General features: G+C 40.6%; 1 protein-coding gene across 4 annotated transcripts in view; it reads left to right on the plus strand.

The window, feature by feature from the left end:
• nmo (serine/threonine-protein kinase nemo) overlaps positions 1 to 21,419 on the plus strand; it is a 131,473-nt gene that overhangs the window by 78,519 nt on the left and 31,535 nt on the right. For all 4 annotated transcript variants that reach the window (XR_001916640.2, XR_003389234.1, XR_003389233.1 and 1 more), the window contains one exon: positions 13,995 to 14,101. Coding sequence is in view for 1 of the 4 variants with exons in the window: in XM_018025152.2 (XP_017880641.1) it covers positions 13,995 to 14,101 (107 nt within the window). In the remaining 3 variants the exon portion in view is untranslated. The remainder of the gene's footprint in view (positions 1 to 13,994; positions 14,102 to 21,419) is intronic.

Below are 21,419 nucleotides of genomic sequence, written 5' to 3' on the forward strand. Positions count from 1 at the left end.
CTTTCGCCAGCGGCGAAACACAAATACAATGAGAAACACGGACACGCGGAATCAAAGTTCTCTCCTCGATTCCCTACGTTGAATCGGTTCGACAGACACGAGACTTGTTTTCGTGGGCGTGCGATACGAGCCTAATACGTCGGCCACATACGCACGATTTCCGTGTTCCAATTATAATATCTGGCCACGCCGCGTGAGATCGCGCACCTTATACCATACAGTCGACTCGGCGCGACGGAAAATCAGTTTCTATCTTTGTCCAACCGGGACCGATCCATCGGCCGTTCGTGTCTCCTTCTCGCTCCCCCATCATCGATCCCAGATTTATTTATAGAGAGGCTGTTTCGCGACGCGACGAGGTTTCCGCGTGCGCTGGATTCTGTCTGAATCTACTCGACAAGCTATTTCTGTCACGAGAATCGAATTTGAGGATGATTCCTTCCCTGAGTGGTTGCCGAAAATGTATAAGATTCTATGTTGAAGACAAATTTTAACCCTAGGCACTTTCTTCAATCCTCTTGCGAAATGACAGAAATAAAAAAATGACTACTATGTCGTCGATTTCTATGCAAAATAAAACGTTTGTGGTATCAATTTGAAAGACTTGATGACAATTTTTTTCATTGATTAATATATTTTTTATATTTCGTACAGTACAATAATTAGTTCCATAAAATGCAATGTACTATCATGCCGGTATTTCGAGAATCCGTCCGATGTAATCATAATTTGGCCGATGCAAAACACGAAACCAGTTGTGGAAACCTTCGCGATCCCATTAAACCACATATTTGAAACCGTAAAAAAATCCGTGACCACTGTTCACCCGCAGGAACTACCCCTGCAGCGTTATTCACCTCGGATCCGAATCACTCTGAGTATCACCGAATCCTCTCACCGTCGAACGATGATCGATCCGTTCATCGATCGCGTCTCACAGGAGGTGGTTGCATTATCAGTCGCAGCAGCAACAGTGTAAACGGACCAGACCAAACTGTGGGGGGTTGACGGAGCTCCGGTAATGGAACGATATCGAGCTATCAATAGCGATGCGGTGCGCGCATTAATAATCCATGATTGCTGTCGAGCAACTCGAAACGCGTTAAGGTGCGTTTGGACCAATGAACCAGTGTGTTGAGTAAATCATTCCAAAATTCATCTTTCAAATTCGGGTATAGTCGATAATTGACACATTTACTTGGTCAGTGGATAATCTGTAATAATAAAGTTCAAAACTGAAACATCGTGCAAAGTATATTTTCTGCCAGTTCTTCGAATCCAACTGCTTCAAGATCAATTAATTTATGAATGAATGCATTTAAGAGTCATAATTAGTATTCTTGTCCTCTGAATTTGCTCGAAACGCACCCTTATCGAATATCGTGAGTAAACTGCGCGGGTCGTCTGGTCGAAACGGAGGTGGCCGCCCCCGTTCGATGAAAGCGAGCTAATCGAGCGGGGTCCTTAATTAGGAATTAGGCGGCGGTTTCCACGGGAATCGCGACGCCCCAACTGCACCCGCGAGGGAACCCGCGTCGGTGTTCGGTTGCACTGGGTGGAACGTTGCGACTGATGACGCACGGGTAATGGAACCGAGGGGATGGATTGGTATTTTGATTGAAGGACCGGTGGTTTCAGACAGAATAATAGCGTTTCTGATAGTCGAGTATATTATTATTAGGTTGACGTATACTTCGTTCCCGTGAAGTAGTTCTTGGAGAATATCATATATTTGACTCGAATAATTTATCAGGTACTTCTGTGTTTTGCTAACCGTGTTTCAAAGTTTTGAATATAAATTCACTGTACAAAATCAACCAATTATAATATTATCAATTAAATTAAACTTGGAATAAATCTTGCTGAAATATAAATTATTTCTCACGTTTAATTTGATTCATAATAGTTGACAAAAAACACGACAAGCAGTGTTGCATATGCAACGATGTAATAAATCGAAGGTGCAGCCGAAAATAAAATATTTCTAGTTATGTGCAACATATTCTTGGAAAGGTACTTTCAGCAAATGGCAATCTTGATAATTTTGAAGACTAGGAACGCGTGAAATTTCTCTGAAATCGTCATCGCCTTCGCGAGCGTAGAACGCAAACATCGTTAAACTGACTGGAGAAGCCGCCAGCGTGAAATCACTAATTCATATTTGTCTTTCGCAAACGACCATCTTCCCAGATATGTATTCATCCAATCAAGCGCCGGTGCTTAATCAGATATTAGGCAGCGTCTTCTCCCTAGCGGGATGCGGTATCGAATTTTCGATTTATGTAGATGACATAGCGTCACGATAGAACCGATACGTGCCCTCCTCGCCACGGTTCGCCACCAACTCGTTTCTTTAATAATCTGCTGTTTTACATTATCGTCACAATATTGATCACTTGAGGTTTCACGCGAAAAATGATTTTTTATCTCAAATATTCAATATCTTCGACAGAAAATTGCATATGCACAATAAAAGTAATTAATTTAACTCGTATCTTCATATTCTACGTATCTCTTTTTGCTGCAATCTTCTCTAAGCTTGAATAGATTCATCGATTTCAAGTTTACAATCTCTCCGACCAATTAATGATCTTGAAACTCGAGAAACTTTCGGTAAGACATTCGTAGCTAAACTTCGACTACCGATTCGCCGTTTGCGACTAAAGCAACGAAGGATACTCCGATTGCGCCGATAACAACTGCATTAACCCGTAATCTCGTTAACGTATCGCCCTGCGAGACGGTGGTTAGTCTGGCTCTTTAATTAGAAATTAGACAGTCGGTTTCGGAAGCGAAGTTCCACTTTGCCTCCCGCGAACTTTGGGAGAGAGCTTTCGTTGAATTTTTCATGTAGATGAAATTAAAATCGATCCGCACTCCGTGTTCGAACTAACTTAGACGCCACATTTCCTTTCTCGATAAGAATACCATTAAGTTGTTGTTTCTTACATTTTACATTCTCGTCGAAAATCGTTTATTACGTTTTACCTAATTGTCCTCAATTACTAATCAAATTAAACACGAGATAATTTAATTATATGATATTCTACATAAATCTAATAGAAATATAAATACTTTGAAGACGAGGAACAACGATATTTCATATGCACCGATCTAGTAATTCGATTTAGTATGAAAAACATTCTGGCAATGACAAGTAATGCTCTTATCTCAAGGGGTATCAATCTGATAGCATTCGTAAGCGCATCTCGAATCGTCGCACGCAAACGCTGCTGGCCAGTTCCTCTTCGAATCTCTGTCACGTCTATCCATTCCTGGAGACTTCCTCTCGCAGCTTGTTACGTAAAGTGAGCAAGCGGGCGGAGGTTGGTTACGTGCGGATTGCGCGATGGTTACATGGGGCACACACCATTTGTTCCCTTGTACCTCTCTTCGGCTCTTTTCGTTACGAGATCGTTACGAAACTGGTGGAGGTCACGATCGTCTGGCGAGTCGCCTAAGAAAATTCGAATTCGTCTGAGAACTATCGTACAAACTTTATGATTAAATTCCAAACAGAGATAAAACAATACGAAAAATAAATTTATTATGTATCTGAATTATGCAAACAGTAGACTGGAAATTTCGTGCATTCATAAAAGACCATGCATATTGCAACATTTGTATTATGAAATACATTTTTTAAATTGATTACCATAAATATGTTATGTCGCTTAAAAGTCAGCGGTGATTATTTTCATTTATTTTCGGGACGGTATTCTCGAATATTTTTCCAGTCCAGGTTTTTTCGTGAATGCGGAATGTGACGAAGTATGCGACCGTTTCACCTACGGCGTTATTGATCTTCCGGTGCGGCGTTCGTAACGCGAGAACGGAGCCTCGAGATTTATCCTTCCGCTCTTTCCACACGCGTGTCCGTCCCTTCGTCAGCTTAATTTCGTTGTGCAGAAGGGGCCGAGGAAGTCGACTGCCATCGGAAGCTGCCAACTTTTCTCCGTGAATCAATCTACATTTTCCTCAAACTGTGATCATTAGGCCAGCGCATAATAGAAGTAGTAGCGTATCAATATGCATATGTATATATATATTTTATTTATCATGAATATATTTTATAGAATGTTTAACTGCCTCGATTTCCTTTATTAAAACAGATTAATTTGTGTAAATTAGTATTGATTACAATTCATCGTTTATTTATTGATACACGTGTTCAACAATATTGTTAAAACAGTGCTAAATATCGTACTTAATTTCAAGAGAATCGATTTGATATCTGTCAATGGATGACAATCGTGAAAATGTGCACGCCCACGAGATGCGGTCACGATTCTGTATCTGGGTACTCTAAATGTCATTACGATTCAAACGAACGATCGATATTACCGAAGGGCGAAAGCCTCCTATGCGTTTCAGTTTCGGGAAGATTTACGATCACCGATTCCCGATTTATCGCCGTCGAACGGGAACTCGAAGAGTCGTTAGCAGCTGATCGAGTAATTTTAATTGTTGTTAATCCGGACGATCCGCATAGCCAGCGATCGCACCGTTTTATAAAAGGTTTTAATAGGATACGTGTAACGGTACGTAGCGTTCGCATCGCGTTAATTAATGTCAGTAATTAATATCGCTATTAATTACTAATATTGTGTCTGAGGTGTTGCATTAAAACAGGATTCCCCCCTGACCGCGTTCGGTTTTAATTGCCATCGATTTTCACGCAGCTACCAATTGAAAACGTTCCTCACGATTTTAAACGATTTATCGTGTTTAAAAAAGAGCAACCGGATATCAATAAAAATCAAACGCGACGTACTTTATATTCACGGTTCCAGGTAAATTCGTCTAATCATTCTTTTTCAAACGGAGATCATGTCTGTTATGGTGCGACGGGTTATGCTCGCGTGAGACAGCGCGATTACACGGAAGAGACCGATCCGGTGCATGTACGGGGATATCCGGTGCCGACGGTAAATTCGCGATAACCGTTAGTAGTCTATTAATTGATCGCGGGCTGCGGACATCGGCAATACGGGCGCACGTTCATTAGAGGCACTCGTTAAAGTGGCGAGAGAGAACCGTGTGGAGCAGCGGCGTCGTGTCCAGTGTCCACGCTCTCGTCGGCTTATTATGCGATTATCGATAGGTAGGCGTGCGCGGTGCACGCAGGGTCCCCGATATACGCGCGTGTTCGCGTGCTTAGGTCCCATAACGAGCGACGGTATCGCGCCGTCCTTTCTCGTTCGCTTCACGTTTCGGGTTCCATCGAGAGTTCCAACCATCCTCGGGACGCTTCGATTTTCATCCCCGACTGTGACGTTCGATCGTTTTCCATCCCGAGGCATGTCCACCCTAAAGCGAAAACCAGTTTGGCATAATAGAGCAGTAAGGACAATTCGGTCCAAATAATAATATATATTTGTTTGATAAACTATGTGCAAAAATACTCCGATTTTCGCTTTAAGTGAAGCTTTCTAAAGTTGTGCATATTTCGTATGATAGGATTTCATTTCCCACATAGTATTTCTACCTATGTATGCAGAAATGTTGTCTCTGTCAGAATACAAATAAGAGTACGCGTACGAAGAGAACGCGCAGCAACAAGTAATAACTTAATCAAGTAATAATTAACCACAGGACTGGCGCACGCGCACCGGAAATACTAGGTAGAAGAGAGGAAGCCTAATTCCGTGGAAATAAAAACCGGTTCGGTTCACTCTGTTGGGGATACGCGTCGGTGGGACAGCGAGGAAAAAAGAAAGGAGGGGAAGAAGTGGTGGATAAAAATAATAGTGAGGAACGAACCATCGAGGCGGACTTAATTTTCTCGGAAAAAATCGAACCGGGTTGAGTACAATCCTGGGCCGGAAACTGGGTGCTTTTAACGTAGCCACCTGCGCGTACACTACCTGCATTCTCTTACTCTTACGTATATATATATATATGTATATATATATATGTAACTAGTTAATCCGCGATGCGAGGATACGACAGGGCGTCTCGTCTTTCGCAACCAACGGTTTTGCTCGCGTGGGAACCCGCACCCACACGCGGCTCGCGCTCTTACGCTTTTCCCCTCACATATTCTATCGTTCCTTTCTTTTTCTAAAAAGAAAAAAATTCTAGCTAATCGATTTAATCATTTAGCAGCTTTCTAAATGTTATCCGCTGTCAATTCGGCATAAAAGTGAGTAGTACGTTTAGGTTTTAACCTTGGCAATAAATGGCGAAATCGAAAGATCTCGCAGCTGAAAAAAGCGTGGTTCTAAACGGGTCGCGGACGTAGGGATGGAATCGATCGGGTTTTATTGGCCGTATGCATGCCAGAACGAAGATTTAATCGCCGAACGAGAGGTGTTCTGTCGTGTGTACCGATCGCATCGGCCGGAAACCACGGAGGCTTTATTTTTCCCGAAATTTCAATCCCGCCGTTCCCTGAATAGAGGTCATTTTTCGCGGGACGTTGATTTTTCGCCGCTTTCCACGACACACGTCCTATTAAATCGGACGCCCTACCACTTCCTCGTTTTTTTCCCCCGTTTCCCTTTCTCTATTTCCCGTAGGTCGTAGACAATCGATCGACCAATTCGAGTAATAAAAAATACATACCAGGAAGCGAAAAACCATATAAAGCTGAGGTTTCTATTGACGACATTCTCTTCTTGGTTCTTAACGCGGAAATACGAAGTTTTGCAATTTATCAAACACGGAAAGATCAGACGATACGGCATCGATTTATTCATGGCCAGTGAACGACGCTCGGATCACGTTTTTAAGGATTCACCTAGCAGAGGCGTCGGATCCCGTGGGAGAGACGCTGCTTCTTAATAAAGCCTCGAATGACGTCACGCGACGCCCTGGAGAAAAGTCGATTGGGAATTCTGGCTTAATAAGGCGCGCGGCGAGCGACTTCCACATTTTTTCTTACAACAAATGTTATTCGAGCTGATAGAACGAATCGTGCAATGCATTCAGAAAGTGACGATGATGCATTGACTAATTATAAGCTGCAGATTTCTATGCAAAATAATATGTTTGTCGTATGAGTTCATATCATAAGAATTTCTTCTATCATTTACGTATTACAATATGTATTTTACTTTTTGTGTTCTGTACGTAATTATGCATAAAATTCGCAGTCTACGACAAATTGGTAACGGAAACACAAAAATGTTTTGATTTCTTAAAGTCTGAAACTAGAAGTCCACTCGCACGATTTCAATTTCAAGTTTTCCTCGCTGCCCTCAACCTCATCGTTAGCACCCACGAGATTAATTCACGGTTTTCATTTTGCTATCTTTTTATTCGCAATGGCTCGTTGAAGAGCATAGCGACGGCGAAATTTTCTACCCCTTCATCCGTGCTTGAAAAATTTCCGCGACGGAATTTTAACAAGAAGATTTTAATCGGCGTCGACGATAATTTGCATCTCGTTGGAAATTTTTACGCTCCCCGGCGTTCTATTCTTGCTCTTGGCCGCGTGCTTCTTTGCGAACAAGTAGAAACAAAGGGAAATAAGGGAGATCGATGGTACCTACACAGCGTCTTTGTTCAACTGGAATAGGAACGGTTCGGTGAAAGATCTTGTAAATATTATGTCGAAGCATCGAAATTAGCTTCAAAGAGATGTTTGCCGACCTGAGAGCACGCGTGCTGCTAAATAGGGACACGGAAATGAGGAACCGGCTGCAAAGGATCATTATTTCCGTCTAGAATTAGACTTAAATAACTTGAAAAATGATAGAAGGTCAACAAACCAAACGGAGTCCAAAGAAAACCAAAGAATCTGTTAACAACTTAAAAAAAAAGTATATTTTAACAATGAATTAATTTCTAAAATTGCTATCATCCTAAATCAATACTATTACATTTGCATGGTTTAATTCCAGAACTTTCATTGAATTGTCACATTCCCAAGAAATCTATCATTTTCTTGTAATCATAATTAACCAATCTTTTTTTAAATATTGCCAAATCAGTCGTAAACTAAAATCAAATCATCTATTAGGACAGCCTAATCTTTCTTAGAAATAAAACGAGGGTGAATTTCATTGATCATGGATTTCCACTTGCGAGTCACGTCCGTGAAAATGTTTAGTGGAAACGGTTTGGCGGTCTTGCACCGGCGCGACGCGACGCGGCGTCGCGATTGGCGGATCGATGCGTGTCTGCCTCCTGGGTAGGAACGTCGACCGGTTCCTGGACAAAGCGAGCTTGCCCCTAGCATCACCCGGCGTGAACGGGATCGGGTATATATCCTGCCGTATCTCCTCCTGTATTGCTCTCTTCTTCTCTCTTCTACGTAGGTCTGTTCCGCGATACCGGTCCGTAGAGGAAGAAGAACCTCGAACAGTTCGGATTCTGGGCCTCAATTTTTCTTTTATAATTAGCGAGAAACGAATTGAATTTTTTGTACTCTTAAAGATTGAAAAGTTGTGAAGTAAGAATTCGGAAAAGTACTTCTGGGATTAGATAATAAAAGATCAAGTCTTCCTGCCTTCATTATCTTCGATTGATTTTTTCTACTATTCTCGATTTCAAAGTTCTAAAAGTTATTAATAAAATATAAAATGTCCCATTTCATCGTGCCAATACAGTAGATTTTAAAGTCGAATGAGTTAATAATACGCAATGATAGTAAGAGGGTTAATAGTCGATGTCAACGAAGGATGCTGCTCGTCTCTTTGTTACTCGACAACGAAGGATAACAAAGAAGAAGAGGAAGACAGGGGGAAAGTTAAGGACGATGATGAAGGCTTAGAGCTCGAGGTGTTCGAGCAAGGCCAATCCGGCTCGTCCGACCGGTCAACCGAGTTTGAACTCGGCCGGCGAACGACTGCAGTACCAGAATCGGCGACTACAAGCTCGCAGATTCCTTTACGACCGACTTCTGTTCTGCCACTGATAAAAATATTCACCTGAAATTCTTCAAATCAATGCAAAATTGTGTCTCATGTGAGAACCCAAATTTCAATGCATAAATCAATCTGTCACATTTATTCCTATTCGGTAACGAACCTTTAATTGTTTGTCAAACTTGCTTTTTGATGATTAAATAACATAAAATTAAGCTGCATTTTACGTTTGGAAGATACGAGGGTTGGAAGGAGCGAGCTCGTGGATCAATTGCTTCCTTCTTTCTTTTCTTCTGGTTAATCTCGCGTACCTACGACTTGACCTGTTCTCTGGTTAGCACTCGAATCGATCACGCTCGAATCGTCTTTTCGAAAGCGTGTTCCATCGGTTTTACAAGTTCCTTGGCCGAAGTTTCGCGTCAAAGGTTGTCTGAGGGTGAAACGGCACGACAGAAATCGAGACAAAGTTTCGAATATTTTTCGCGAAACGCTTTGACCAGAAACGGCGCCGGTTGCTCTTTCGAAAAGGATCTTTGAAAAAGTTTTCAGCTTTGATCTGTATCGTCCGCCGTTGCGGGTGGCAATTTTCGAGGAACGGTTTTAAACGAAAAAAGTAGTGGGTGCAAGGAACTTTGAGACGTACAGAGGTAAACGCGAAGAAAAGGATCTCGGCGGTATTTCATATCGTTTCAGGAAGAATCTGTTAACTTCTGCGTCTCTTTGGTTTTTAAAATGACGAGATCAAAGGTAACGAGCCAGAAATGACTTGAAATCAACCTTCTTTCACGCTTGCTGAGTTGCGCGAGGGATGTTGATCAAAGAGCCTGGGCGATGATTTCGAACCACGGACTGGTGAAAATTAATAGCGAAAAACGCATGCCTGAAAAAGAATCCGGGGTCGTGTATCGACCCTCACAGCGGGAAAGAGAACGGAAATGAAATATGTGCAAGTAAAAATATTGCGGTTTCGTTAAGCTTTATTTGTTGTGGCTGCGAAAAAGTTTCGCGGAGGTAGAAATCAGAGCGCAGCTAGCGTTGCGCTCGTTGGATAAAAGCCCGATATGAAGAAGGGGGTGAACAGTAAACGGTGATTGAAAGTCGCGGAATCAAAGGTCTATGAAAGAATTCAAAACGCGAATAAGTTCGTTAAAAGCAATGTTTTAAGAGCTGGAATTCGATAACGTCAAAAGGATAAATTATGAATATTGTTAAAAATCTGAAATATATTCAAGTAATGCAAATAATTAACATAATTATGGTTTATATAAAACGAATTCAGTTCAGAATTAAAATATTGAATTTACTATTCATGTAGTACGCTCCTATTTTTAAAACTTATGAGACAAATTAATATCTTTTAAATTGCTTCAAAATATTCTGAGGAACGGATCGGAAATTACAGTTGCTTAAGATTGATCATCAGAGTGAATCCTCGGGGAATGTTCTGTTCTTGCTCCAGATAATTGCGCTGTCTCGCATTGCAGTCTTTGGCTAGTGCAAATATTTGTCCGAGCCGAGTAATATTGATAATCTATGCTAATTGGATAGTGGTAGCCGCGTTAGGTTAGCGGCCGTTCATAGTTAATTGATTAAGTACCGGACAGGTCGTGTTATTAGAATAACGCAGATACTCTAGCGACGTCCTCAAGCCTGCATCGATATTCGTGAAACGTGTCTACGCCCACTTTGGCCTGATATTTTATTCAAAGTCATCTTTACTGTAATGGTACGATTATCCATTTTATCGTGCAATTTCAATTTCAGGCCGCATTAACATAATAATGAAATATGATCAATTTGTTCTTCTGATTAATATAGGAATGTTTATTATACTCAAAATCTTTACAGATAAAAATAATGCCGTTCTTTTGTCATCGCAAAGTACATTCGTGACCTGGGACAGTAGAAACTAATGTACAAACCTAGTTTTAAAAGCTGTAACAAATCTTTACATTGTAAATTCTATAATTCAATGAAAGCTACTTTGAGAAATTTCGCATACATATCAGAGCTAATTGTATTTACTTTCATGTATTAAATAGATTCTATGCCACACAGACGTGCATTCATATAATAGTATTAATTTAATTGATTGGTACTATTAATTCACTCATCTGGACCAGTCAATTATTGAGATGAATCGCGGACAAGATTAATGTGTCATATGCAAAAGAGCGTGCTGCTATATGATTACCGGTGATCGAATTTGCTGAACGTTCGTTAATAAAGCGATCATCCTCCTTGAAGAAACACCCACGCGACGAATGACAAGTGACCAAGACGCAGTTAACGACATTCGCGAACAGATAAATGTAAACTGCTGACAGGAACTTCGTGGTGAAAGCTCCGCAATTTTTCTAAGAAAGGAAGTGGTACGAAAGATGTGATCCATCTACATCGTAGATAATCTATTGTTTTAGCAGAAGTAAGAAACGTAACTTTCGCTGTGCTATCGACAGTGTTTAATGGGAGACACGCGTCACCCGACTTGCGACGATTCTCCGTTTCTCTGACGCGGCAAGATAAGAATCCCCTGTCGAATGTATTTGACATTACAAATGTACCACGAAAATACATTTCTCTTGCTCGGTTCGAGCGTCATTGTACTCTATTCGAATTTCAAAGAACGAGCGTCAATTGGTCGTTCTCGAGGATCGTTTTATCACCGATCGACGTTTATCAAAACGGATTGTTAAGTCTTTGTCGAGCCTTCGACCGGTTGTCGATGGGAACAAATCACGATTGCGTTCTTTTTAATTGTCTCTTTTCTCGTGTCCCCCTCTTCGATCGTTCGCGGCGAGATTGACGTCGACACTCTATTCCCGGAACTTGAAATTTCGCGGTTTAATCTCGACCAGGAAAATTCTAAATAACGCCAATGTTTCCGCGAACGTAAAACTGGGAACTCTATTGTTCGCACCTTTTCTAATGCATTTTTTTAAACGTCATCGTTGCAGAAATAGACGTATATTTTACGAATCATTGATTTTCTGTTAATAATTACTAATATCGATGTCTGTTTAGACACTAATTAATCTTGTAACATAGCGAACGCACTTGATCCTATTTGAGGCAGTACCATAAATTAGGGATTCGTGTCGATCATGCCTACTAGCTATGTACTGGTTTATCTCGTTGGAATACACTGTGCGTTTGATTCCGGTTGTTGCGACGCGCCTCTTAGTTGGAAATATCAACGGTACGAGCGTAGCCAGCAAAAGAGGTCCATCGATCGTATTTCAAAAAGAGGCAGACGGCATGGCAGTTCGAAAGCGGCGTGGAACGTCGGCAAAGCGCTTAGAGGTGTTCCAGAGGTCCGAAGCCAGCCGGACCAGTCGACGGCTTGCATACCACCGTCAGGTTCGCAACCAGCCAGCCTCTACCTGCATTCCAACCTACCAGTCGACCTCATTCCGCCATTATACTATTTCATTCTCCCTCGACCTTACGTCTCACTCCCTCTCGCGTTCTCCCTCTATGCCTCGTCGCGTTCGTTCCCAGAAGTAAAAACGAAATTTCGAAGGACGCGAGTCAATTGTAGGTCGATCGCGAAGGCGTCTAATCATAGACGAACTATCCTTGATCCACTCATAAATCGTTTCGAATACATTTTACTTGAGAAACGATTATAATGAAGTAATTTAATGAGACCCAGAAGAATCCAATTCATTCTCTATTGCATTTGAAAGGATGTTTCTCAGCTTTCGACAAGTCTATACGAAACATTTGATCAATCGCGTGAATCGTTACGCAAGTACAAAAAAGCGGCTGTAGCTTTGCTTCCGCTTTTAGCTCCGGTATCGTTGGAGTAGCCGAGGAAACTTTTCGAGTGCTTTTTATCGCGAAACTTGCTCTCCCGGTTCCACCCTTTCTTCGTGGCGTGGCTCGTCGATCGAGTACGTACAACCCTCCCTTTCTCTTCGTCTCGCTCTCTCGCGAAATTACGGAGACAAGTTACGTCGCGCGCCGGGAAAAGTCGATAAGTTTCTTGCGAACAGGGGGTGGCACGCGATTTTACCGTCACTCTTTGGTAATTGCCAAACTTGGCGATTCGTGTTCCCGAAATCTCGCGGTTCTTTGCGCCGATTGAATTAATTGGAAAATAATTTGTTTTACACGAAAATTATAGTATTATAGATCTCTATTCAATCTTGCAAATCAGCCTGAGGGTATTTAATGTAAAAACTGTAGATAATATATTTGTATTCGGATACCATCAATTTTATAAAATTATTATCGTGTATGAACAGTCGCTAACTGTGTTATTTTCGGTGATCTTTGAAATTAACCTACGTTCGTTAAATGGAATTAAATATGAAATAACTAGTTCTGTCTAAAGTGGTTTCGTGAACAAAATGCTTTTGGTAACGCGAAGCTTCCTTTCGCCATTGTCCGCGGTAACAGTAGCGATAGAACTTTACTTTCTGAAGAAGTTTCTCTCCCACCCCCTAGGTCGGGGTACCAAGCGCTGTAAATTACCCCACCGGGTTTATTAAGGCCAGATGCTACTTACTTTCGTCACGGCCGCATCATCGGCTTCGATTATTCTCCCTCTCCTTAGGTCTTCTGTCCTTCTTCATTTTTCTCCCTTCATTTCGATGGATTAACTTGTTCGAGGCCGACGAAGGAATCCATTAAGCCCGCCGGATCAGGAACGAGAGCTACCCGATTACCAAGGTCTTCGTCCTGAAAGATGTGCGGAATCTCGATTCACGTTCTCGTGATTTCGTGTTTAAAACGAAGCTTCTAAGAAAGCCAACTTTCTTTTTAATGAGAAGTATTTTGACAATTCATGTTACAATATTAACAAGAATAATTGCATAATTTGTATGTCGATTATCGAACATTGCAAGTATTTCCGCAGCTATGTATTGTAAGATGCGTATGCAAATTTATAAATAATGTTTGAAGGAAATTCTTACTGGATTTCATATTTTATTAATGAATAGACAGTAATTATTTTTCAACTATCTTAACACTTCATACTTAAATTTAATTCCATCCTATTGGAAGCTTGAAGCAGATTTAATCGAACTAGGAATTTTTATTCGTATCAGTAATAATCGAGAAATGTGTAAATGGTGCCGTAAAAGAATCAGCTAATTACTTGAGATTCGTTCGAGTTTTAAGCTAACGTTTGATAATTGTTTCATGAAATTCCTTAACGATTGACTTGTACAGATACGTGATCACGGAGCTGCTGCAAAGTGACCTGCATAAGATCATCGTCAGTCCTCAGCATCTCAGCCCCGACCACATCAAGGTCTTCCTCTACCAGATACTCAGAGGTAAGTGTTCATTCTCTGTCTCTTTTTTAAATAAATCATTTATGTCAAAATCTGTAGGCACTATTTAGCTGTTACGTGAACACTAATTTTTAGAGACACGAATTAAGGAAGGTTTTATTAAAAGTTTTTATGAAAAGATAGAACAGGACAATTTTATGTTGTAAAAAATATTGATAAGTATTACTGTTATTTTTTTTTACGCTTCGCGAGAATTTGATATTCGTTAGCCAATGCTCTTTGAATCATCGGTTTGCAAACTATAACAGGGTTCACACAGATTCCGCCGTTAGTCGAGATTTTAGCAACACGCAGCTGGAACGAACTTGGGCTGATCCAATCACCGGTGCACGGTTCAATGAAATTCAGTCTCTTTGAAGTAGCGATTCGTGCCGGACACTGAGAATCGTAGTTAACCCTTTCGCTACGAGCACCGACATCTAGTCGACATCTACGCGATGTCCTGTGTGGATGAGCGTCGACTATAGTCGACATCAATTACATATCAAATATATAATTATAGTCGGCAATGTGCACACTTTTCGGCGCGGTGCCCCGTTTAGTAGGACTACTTCGGCGGAGCGGAGTGCCGTAGCGAAAGGGTTAAAATTTTTTCCGCATCTATCCGTGAAGGAAATTATGAGCGCTTTGATGTCGGAACGGGACGCGTTATTCTTAACCCCTTGCTTAAAATCGTGTTGCTAATCCGTTTAATCATTAATATCATCTTTCAATTTTGATTTTCTTCTTTTTTGATTATTATTTATTTAAATTATTATTTATTAAATTTATTTATTGAATTATATTTTATTTTAACTGACGTTAAAAATAAAGTTTTGTGTACAAATTGCAGCACAAAAATGACATTCCTGAAATGGTTCGATTAGCCAAACAAGGCAAGATCATTTTAAATCAATCAATACTCGCTGTTGGAAATGAAATAACCCGTATCAAACGCATTAATTGCCCGTGTGTTTTTTTTCGCTGATTTTTCTGGTTAGGATTTTTCCACGTTCGAAAGGCTTGTTATAAAAGCGTCGGATTTGAACGGAGTAAAAAGGATCGTCCAGCCCACGCAATTCGTTCGTTAGACCGTACGAATCCGGAAAAACGTGAGAGAGAGAAAATCGCGGTGCCGCTGCTCGTTTTCTCTGACCCGATGAATAAAAGTTGTGAAAACGATTTTTCATTAAAAATCACACCAAGTGGAAATCCGTGGCTGATTGATAGGAATAACCAAGCTGATAGAGATAATCGAAAAGGCTTACAAAATATAGTTCTACGAACGCAAAGTTTAATTGTAAAATTCCAGTTATATGGAGTCTGAGAAATAATATCAAGAAATACGAATGAACAGTCTGATAAAAAAAATGTAAGAAGAAAGAGCACGATGAAGCATGACAAGAACTATCGAAAATCATAATTCAGGAAGGAAGTGGGAAAAACAGAGGTAGAGCCGACAGAAAGTGAGATGGATCGCTGCAAGAGTTCGCACTGAGATGTAGCGCTGTAAGAAAGCTCGGAGGATGTGCCGATGGTGGGTAGTTCGACTTTCAAATGAGGCTGGATTTAACGTTAACAAAAGAGCAGAAACAAATGGAGGAATATATCGTGGCTGAGTGAGTACAGAAATACAGGGAAAGAGTTGACTGCTCTCTTAGAAGGTCCTGATAGTTATTACTTAAGGAAGACCACTGGATAAAGAATGTTATCGAAAGAGAATTAACACTGTGAATTATATTATAAATTCTGGAATCACTGCTTAGTACCAGATCTGATTAATGATTAATCGGAATTATGTACAATTAAAGCATTAAAAGAATCTGAAGAATTCGACAAATTCGATCGAGACCGCGAGTCGTTAAATTCCTCGAGAGGCGATGCTTGAATCACGGACTAGAATAACAATCCGCCTGTTCTCGGAGGCGTTAAAAATCTTTGGAACTTTGTGAAAGATTAGAGGCAATGTCGAGTACTCCAGGGTTAATTAAGCTTCGCGTTGCCCTTTGAAAAAGATCGAGTTTTACCTCCGGGAGAAGGTAGAAAACTTGCTGGAATGATATCGATTTCCACCGAAGCCGGAAAAGATATCGTCCATTGCTGGGAGATGAACTTTGTTCAGGCGAAATCGTTGAAGAAAAATACAAAGAAAACTCCGAACCGGAAACACACGGAAAATGAGTTATCATTTAATGCAAAATTGTATCCGTAGAGAATGTAGAAATTGCATTCAATATGTAAGAACGCATAAAATATGAGATGCATGTTACTGTTTTTAAAAGACCAAAGAAATTCCTATCTAGATTGCATTTTTAAAGTGACATTATTAATATTTTGCAATAAAAATCCGCAGTTTAATTATAAAACAGTAAATTGTAAATAACTCGGTCGCTTTATAAATGAAGAAAGCAGAAGAGGGAGACCACTCTTTATGTTTCGGGATCAGTTATGGCGTTCTGAAGCGATCGACGCGTCGAATTATCCGGCCATCTTTCACTGGCTCCACGTGTCTGACGAGTGACGGTCTCATTCTACTTTCCCTCGTTCTACTCGATTTCACAGCGCTCACCCTAAACGAAACATTTTTTCGTTTTTCCTTCTCTACATTAGCAAGTCTCTGACATCGTAAAAGTATCCGGACTCGAGTTTAAAACAACTTTTCGTCTAGAAGATCGATGCTTTTTTTTTTATACTCGATCCTTTACTTCGTTAAGACTTCGTTACCCGACTCTTGGCTGGAGCCTCAAATTTCACTGTTTATCCGATACTTAAAAACGGTAGTTTAAGTCTATGTATCTTTGATATTTTATGATGTAATTGGAACATTTTTATAGAAATAATTTTATTATTCTTTTACAAATTATTAATTGGATTTTAACGTCTTGCGAAGTTTTTGTTATTTATTTGTTATATATATATATATAAGTGTAACCATTTTTCGAAATCCTACGTGCGTCACTTGAAACTGATTCAGAGTCGCGTTTTCGGGAACGGAGTCACGCTTTCTGAACAAAGAGTGGCCAGGAAGTGGGTCGTGTAAATTTAATGCGACGTTTAACAAAGAGCAAAGAAAAATTTGTCGGAGGTGGAATTAGATTATTCGAAAGTCTTCGCACTTTGGACTGTTGAATCTTTCTCTAGAAAGTTTATGCGCCATTTAAAACTAAAGGTCTAGATACATTCACTCATTTACATAAATCCAGTTTTAATCTCTCTCGTTAACTCCCATAGTTAATAACAAAAATTTAATCAGTTATTGTATCAAATATTCTATCAATCATTGCACGAAATATTTTATCAATTACTATATCAACTATTATAACAACCATTATAGAAAATGTGATATCGATTAGTATACGAATTGTTGTATCAACCGTTATATAAATAATTGTAAATGAATTACTATAATAACTGTTCTTTGCGACTCTCGAGCTTGGTAAGATTCTTGTTTTAAAGAGACGGAAGTGAATTTATAAGGTCAGCGCGTTATGACTTTTTTTGGGCGACGTTTCCTCGAAATTAACTCGTCAAAGGGCGAGAAGTAGAAGCTACTCAGAAGTATAGGAAGCGGACGCGTTAATACATCATCCTAGTGTCTATAGTTTTGTTTCTCTTTCGGTCGGTAGTTTTCGAGGGTAATTTGTCACGGGTGGCTCCCGTTGTTCCGGATGTATCGCGACAGCACGAACGAGAATCGGGATACAAAGGAAGATGACTGGTTATACCGTGGAATAATCTTTGCAACAAGAACTCACCTTGCTCACTTCAATGAAGATGTTTGGAATAATAAGTTCATCTTTTGTCTTTCTTTTATGCATAGAAAAAGATGTTCAAATTTGTTTTTATTTCTGTAAATATCCAATAGAAGGAGAATATTTGAATGTTCTATTTGATCAACCATTCGAACTCCTTATACTGTGTGACAGATTTTCAATAAATCATTCCTTTATTTAAAAGAGACCTCAAAAATATAGATGTAAATAGGAAAACGAGTTGAAAGCTTTCACTACTTATAATGTTATGCAATAATGAACGCTTTACGACGGACCAAAAAAGTGAGGGATGAAATTATTCCAAGCTGCGAAACAGCTGAATATCTCGGTGCAGCAGTGGGGACAGTTTTTAAAGTTCTGAGAGAAGGGGGATTTTTCATGGGAGAACTCGCTAATTCTCCTCGTATCCCTCGCAGAGAAATTCGTCGTGAGATAAGGGAAAATCGTATAAGCGGCACTCGCTTTAAATTGGACGCCCCGAATCTGGCCAATCTCGTAATTCACGCGAGAGCCTGCAGCTACCAACTTCCATCTTTTCTTTCCCCGAGAGAAAACAAGAATCGCACGAAAAGTCGTCAGGGAAGAACGCATTCGCAGGAATTCTCTGTATTTCTGACAGGACAGCTGCTCGATTTCGCGGAACTTTAAGTCCGGAGGGTAGCGTGTGCCATCTTCCACCCCCATGTTACGCGTGCGGACGTTGAAGAGACTAGAGTATCGTCAAAATTATATCTAACTTTGCGGTGCTTCGTTGAGTTATTTAAACGTCAACTTAGGCGCGGAATTCTTAGAATTGTTTTAATCCTCTGAAATCTAATTTAATCATCGCCAGGCGGAAACCAAACGAAGAGTAAATAGAATAAGTGAATTAAAATCGAGTCGAATTTAATTGCATTCTGCTGTCATCCCTCCAGTTAATTCTGATGGACTACCATTGTGAATGTTTTTCAATAATTTTGTTATTAACGGGATAAGAAATGATCAAAATAGTTAATTAATGAAATTCACTAAATTCATAATTCATTTTGTGATTAAAGAAATACAACCCTGGTTTCAGTATTTAGATTTATGTTTCCATTGGTTTTATTGAAACAATAATTAGAAACGTGAATTCTGCATCACGGGTAATCAGCTTCCTTCAGGAAACGTACAGCTCAAGGCATTATAGGTGAAAATTAATGCAAATCTTCTAAAAGCGTAGTTAACACGAGGAGGGGCATCCTGTTCACGCTGTTCCCGTATTTCAAGCTTTATTATCTTCACGATCTACTTACACCCGTTTCGTCTCACACTACGATTATCCTTTCTCTTCTTCTCTACCTATACGCATGCGACTCAGCTTTCTTTGCGCGTCATCATTTGCTTTTCCGTTCACGTTGCCAATTTGCTGTCAACCTCGAAATTCCGTACACTTTCCTCGTTTCAATTCTGCGCGTATCTCTCGGGACCGAGGCAGTTTCCTAAATTCTGACGCGATCATTTTTATAGTTCTTCACAGATTATTTTTAAAAATAGACAAGAAAGGCAGTATCGAGTGGAAAATGAAGAAGAAAATTATGATATCAGGAATGTATTTCCTGATTTATTAATACGAATTTGATTAATCTTTGAATCCACTTTAAAGCTGACGATCGTCGTTTCTCTGCTCTCCGACCACCCGCCTCCGTTGAGAGAGAATTCCTCGCTGCGATATCGGATGTTCTCACGAGACGTGGGGACCCGGATCGTTCGAACTTTCCCACCCGGTAGAAGATGGAATGGTAAAGCCCCGGACGGGACAGATAGAGCAGAGAGCAGCACTCTTCTCCTCTTGACTGGTCCGAAACCAGTCCTGCCACCGCCCATCCGTGACCCCGGACCCCGTCATCCGGTCGGTTACTCGGTTGCTCGGCTCAGCCTCGCTCTTGCCTTCCCTCATCTCCTCTCCTTCTCATCTTCTACGAGCTCCTCCGTTCCACACGCTCTTCCTTACTATCTCTTCGTTCATCCATGATGTTTTAATTAATCCGATCGCTGTTCGATAGAGCGGACTGTCGTTACCTGCGCCTTATACTTTTTCTCTTGCTTCGTTCTTGCTCTCTTCAAGCAGGAAGTCTATTGTTCAAAGGATATAGGATGCTATTCTATTCCATTTCGGTGTCGTTCAAGAATATATCAGACCAGGCGAAGTTTAATGACGTGGAAAATTGTAAGGAACCGTTTGAAACGTGCGCAATCGCTCACAGAAATGCTTGTCGTATAACAGAGATTTTCTCAATAAAAAAAGAAATGCTTTTCACCGAGGTGACGCCTAATAGGTCCACTTTGTTAAACGTTGAAGCGCGAAACGCAAAGCGGTTCACGGGCTTTCACGCGTTTCGTTTTCCAGCTAGCGCGCTTTTCGCGTGCCCCTTGCCTCGCGTTTTAATTAAGTCGGCCTTCCAAGATCGCGATATTTGCTCCGCCTTCGTCCAGCCCGGTGCCCGTGAAAGCGGCCAAGAAACGGGATTAACGCTCGCCGCGTTGAACCCTTGAGGGTGCCGCGAGTCGCTTTAGTTTGTTTCCGAAAGCCGGCGAAAGAACGCCGGCGCTAGCGACAAAACTTTGCAATAGTAACGCGGCCTTTCAGCGGCCACCAACCGAGCCTCGTAAAAATAATGCGACGGATTTGCGTTCCTTTTCTTTCTTATTCGTGCCCACCGATCCTCGACCTTCTTCGTACCTTTTCGAACGAGTTTACGAGAACCGCCGTTTAATTAAAGAAATATTTTAATCGCCAGGATGAAACTCGCGGAGGGTTGGTCTTCTTGGAAAGAGAAATCTATCATTATCGTAATTTAAAATATCGATACGAGGGAAATATTAAGGTAGAAAATTAGTAAAACATCTTGTGAGTGGGTTACATTAAATTTCTTCAATGCATGAAACTCAATTTATATGTTTTTAGTTTTTGCCAAACAAATATAAATTAATAATAATTAAACAATAATAATAAAAGATATAACGAGACAAATTACAGTAAGAATAGAAAACGATCAAATTAAATGTCGAACGCGTTGTAAGAACGTGAGAACACTCGAATGTCTGATTTATAACGTGCTTGTTCTACTTGCGAGCGTCTGTAGCCTACGGTTAACATCAATGAGTGACGAAGGGACATGAAATTTCGATGGATTTGAAAAGTCTGATAAGCATATTTGCCACGATCGTTTGCTGAAAATGTTCATGTTTAAACGTGAATTTTTATGATCACGCTAATCGAGTATCAATAGAGAGAGGGATGCCGCGAGAGGCTATTTTGAAACACGGTCAACGAGGCGTAAGCGGGTTGAATTTCATTAGCGAGCGGTTAATTAAACGGCCGAATTAAACAAATATCGTGGATTATAAACGGCGGACAGAGACAGGGATTTCGCACGTAGCCACGTGCACGCGTTGTTCAAATTGAATTACTCACTGGGCACGTGTACGAATCGACCTTTATGCACTCACGTCGTTCAATCTCTTTCGTTCTCTCTGTTTTACTTTTTCCTATTATTTTCTGTTTCATTAAATTCTCGCTACACCTC

Source organism: Ceratina calcarata, unplaced genomic scaffold (assembly GCF_001652005.2).
Source record: "Ceratina calcarata isolate Rehan_Ccalc_2016 unplaced genomic scaffold, ASM165200v1 scaffold350.2, whole genome shotgun sequence".
NCBI classification, from domain to species: Eukaryota; Metazoa; Arthropoda; class Insecta; order Hymenoptera; family Apidae; genus Ceratina; species Ceratina calcarata.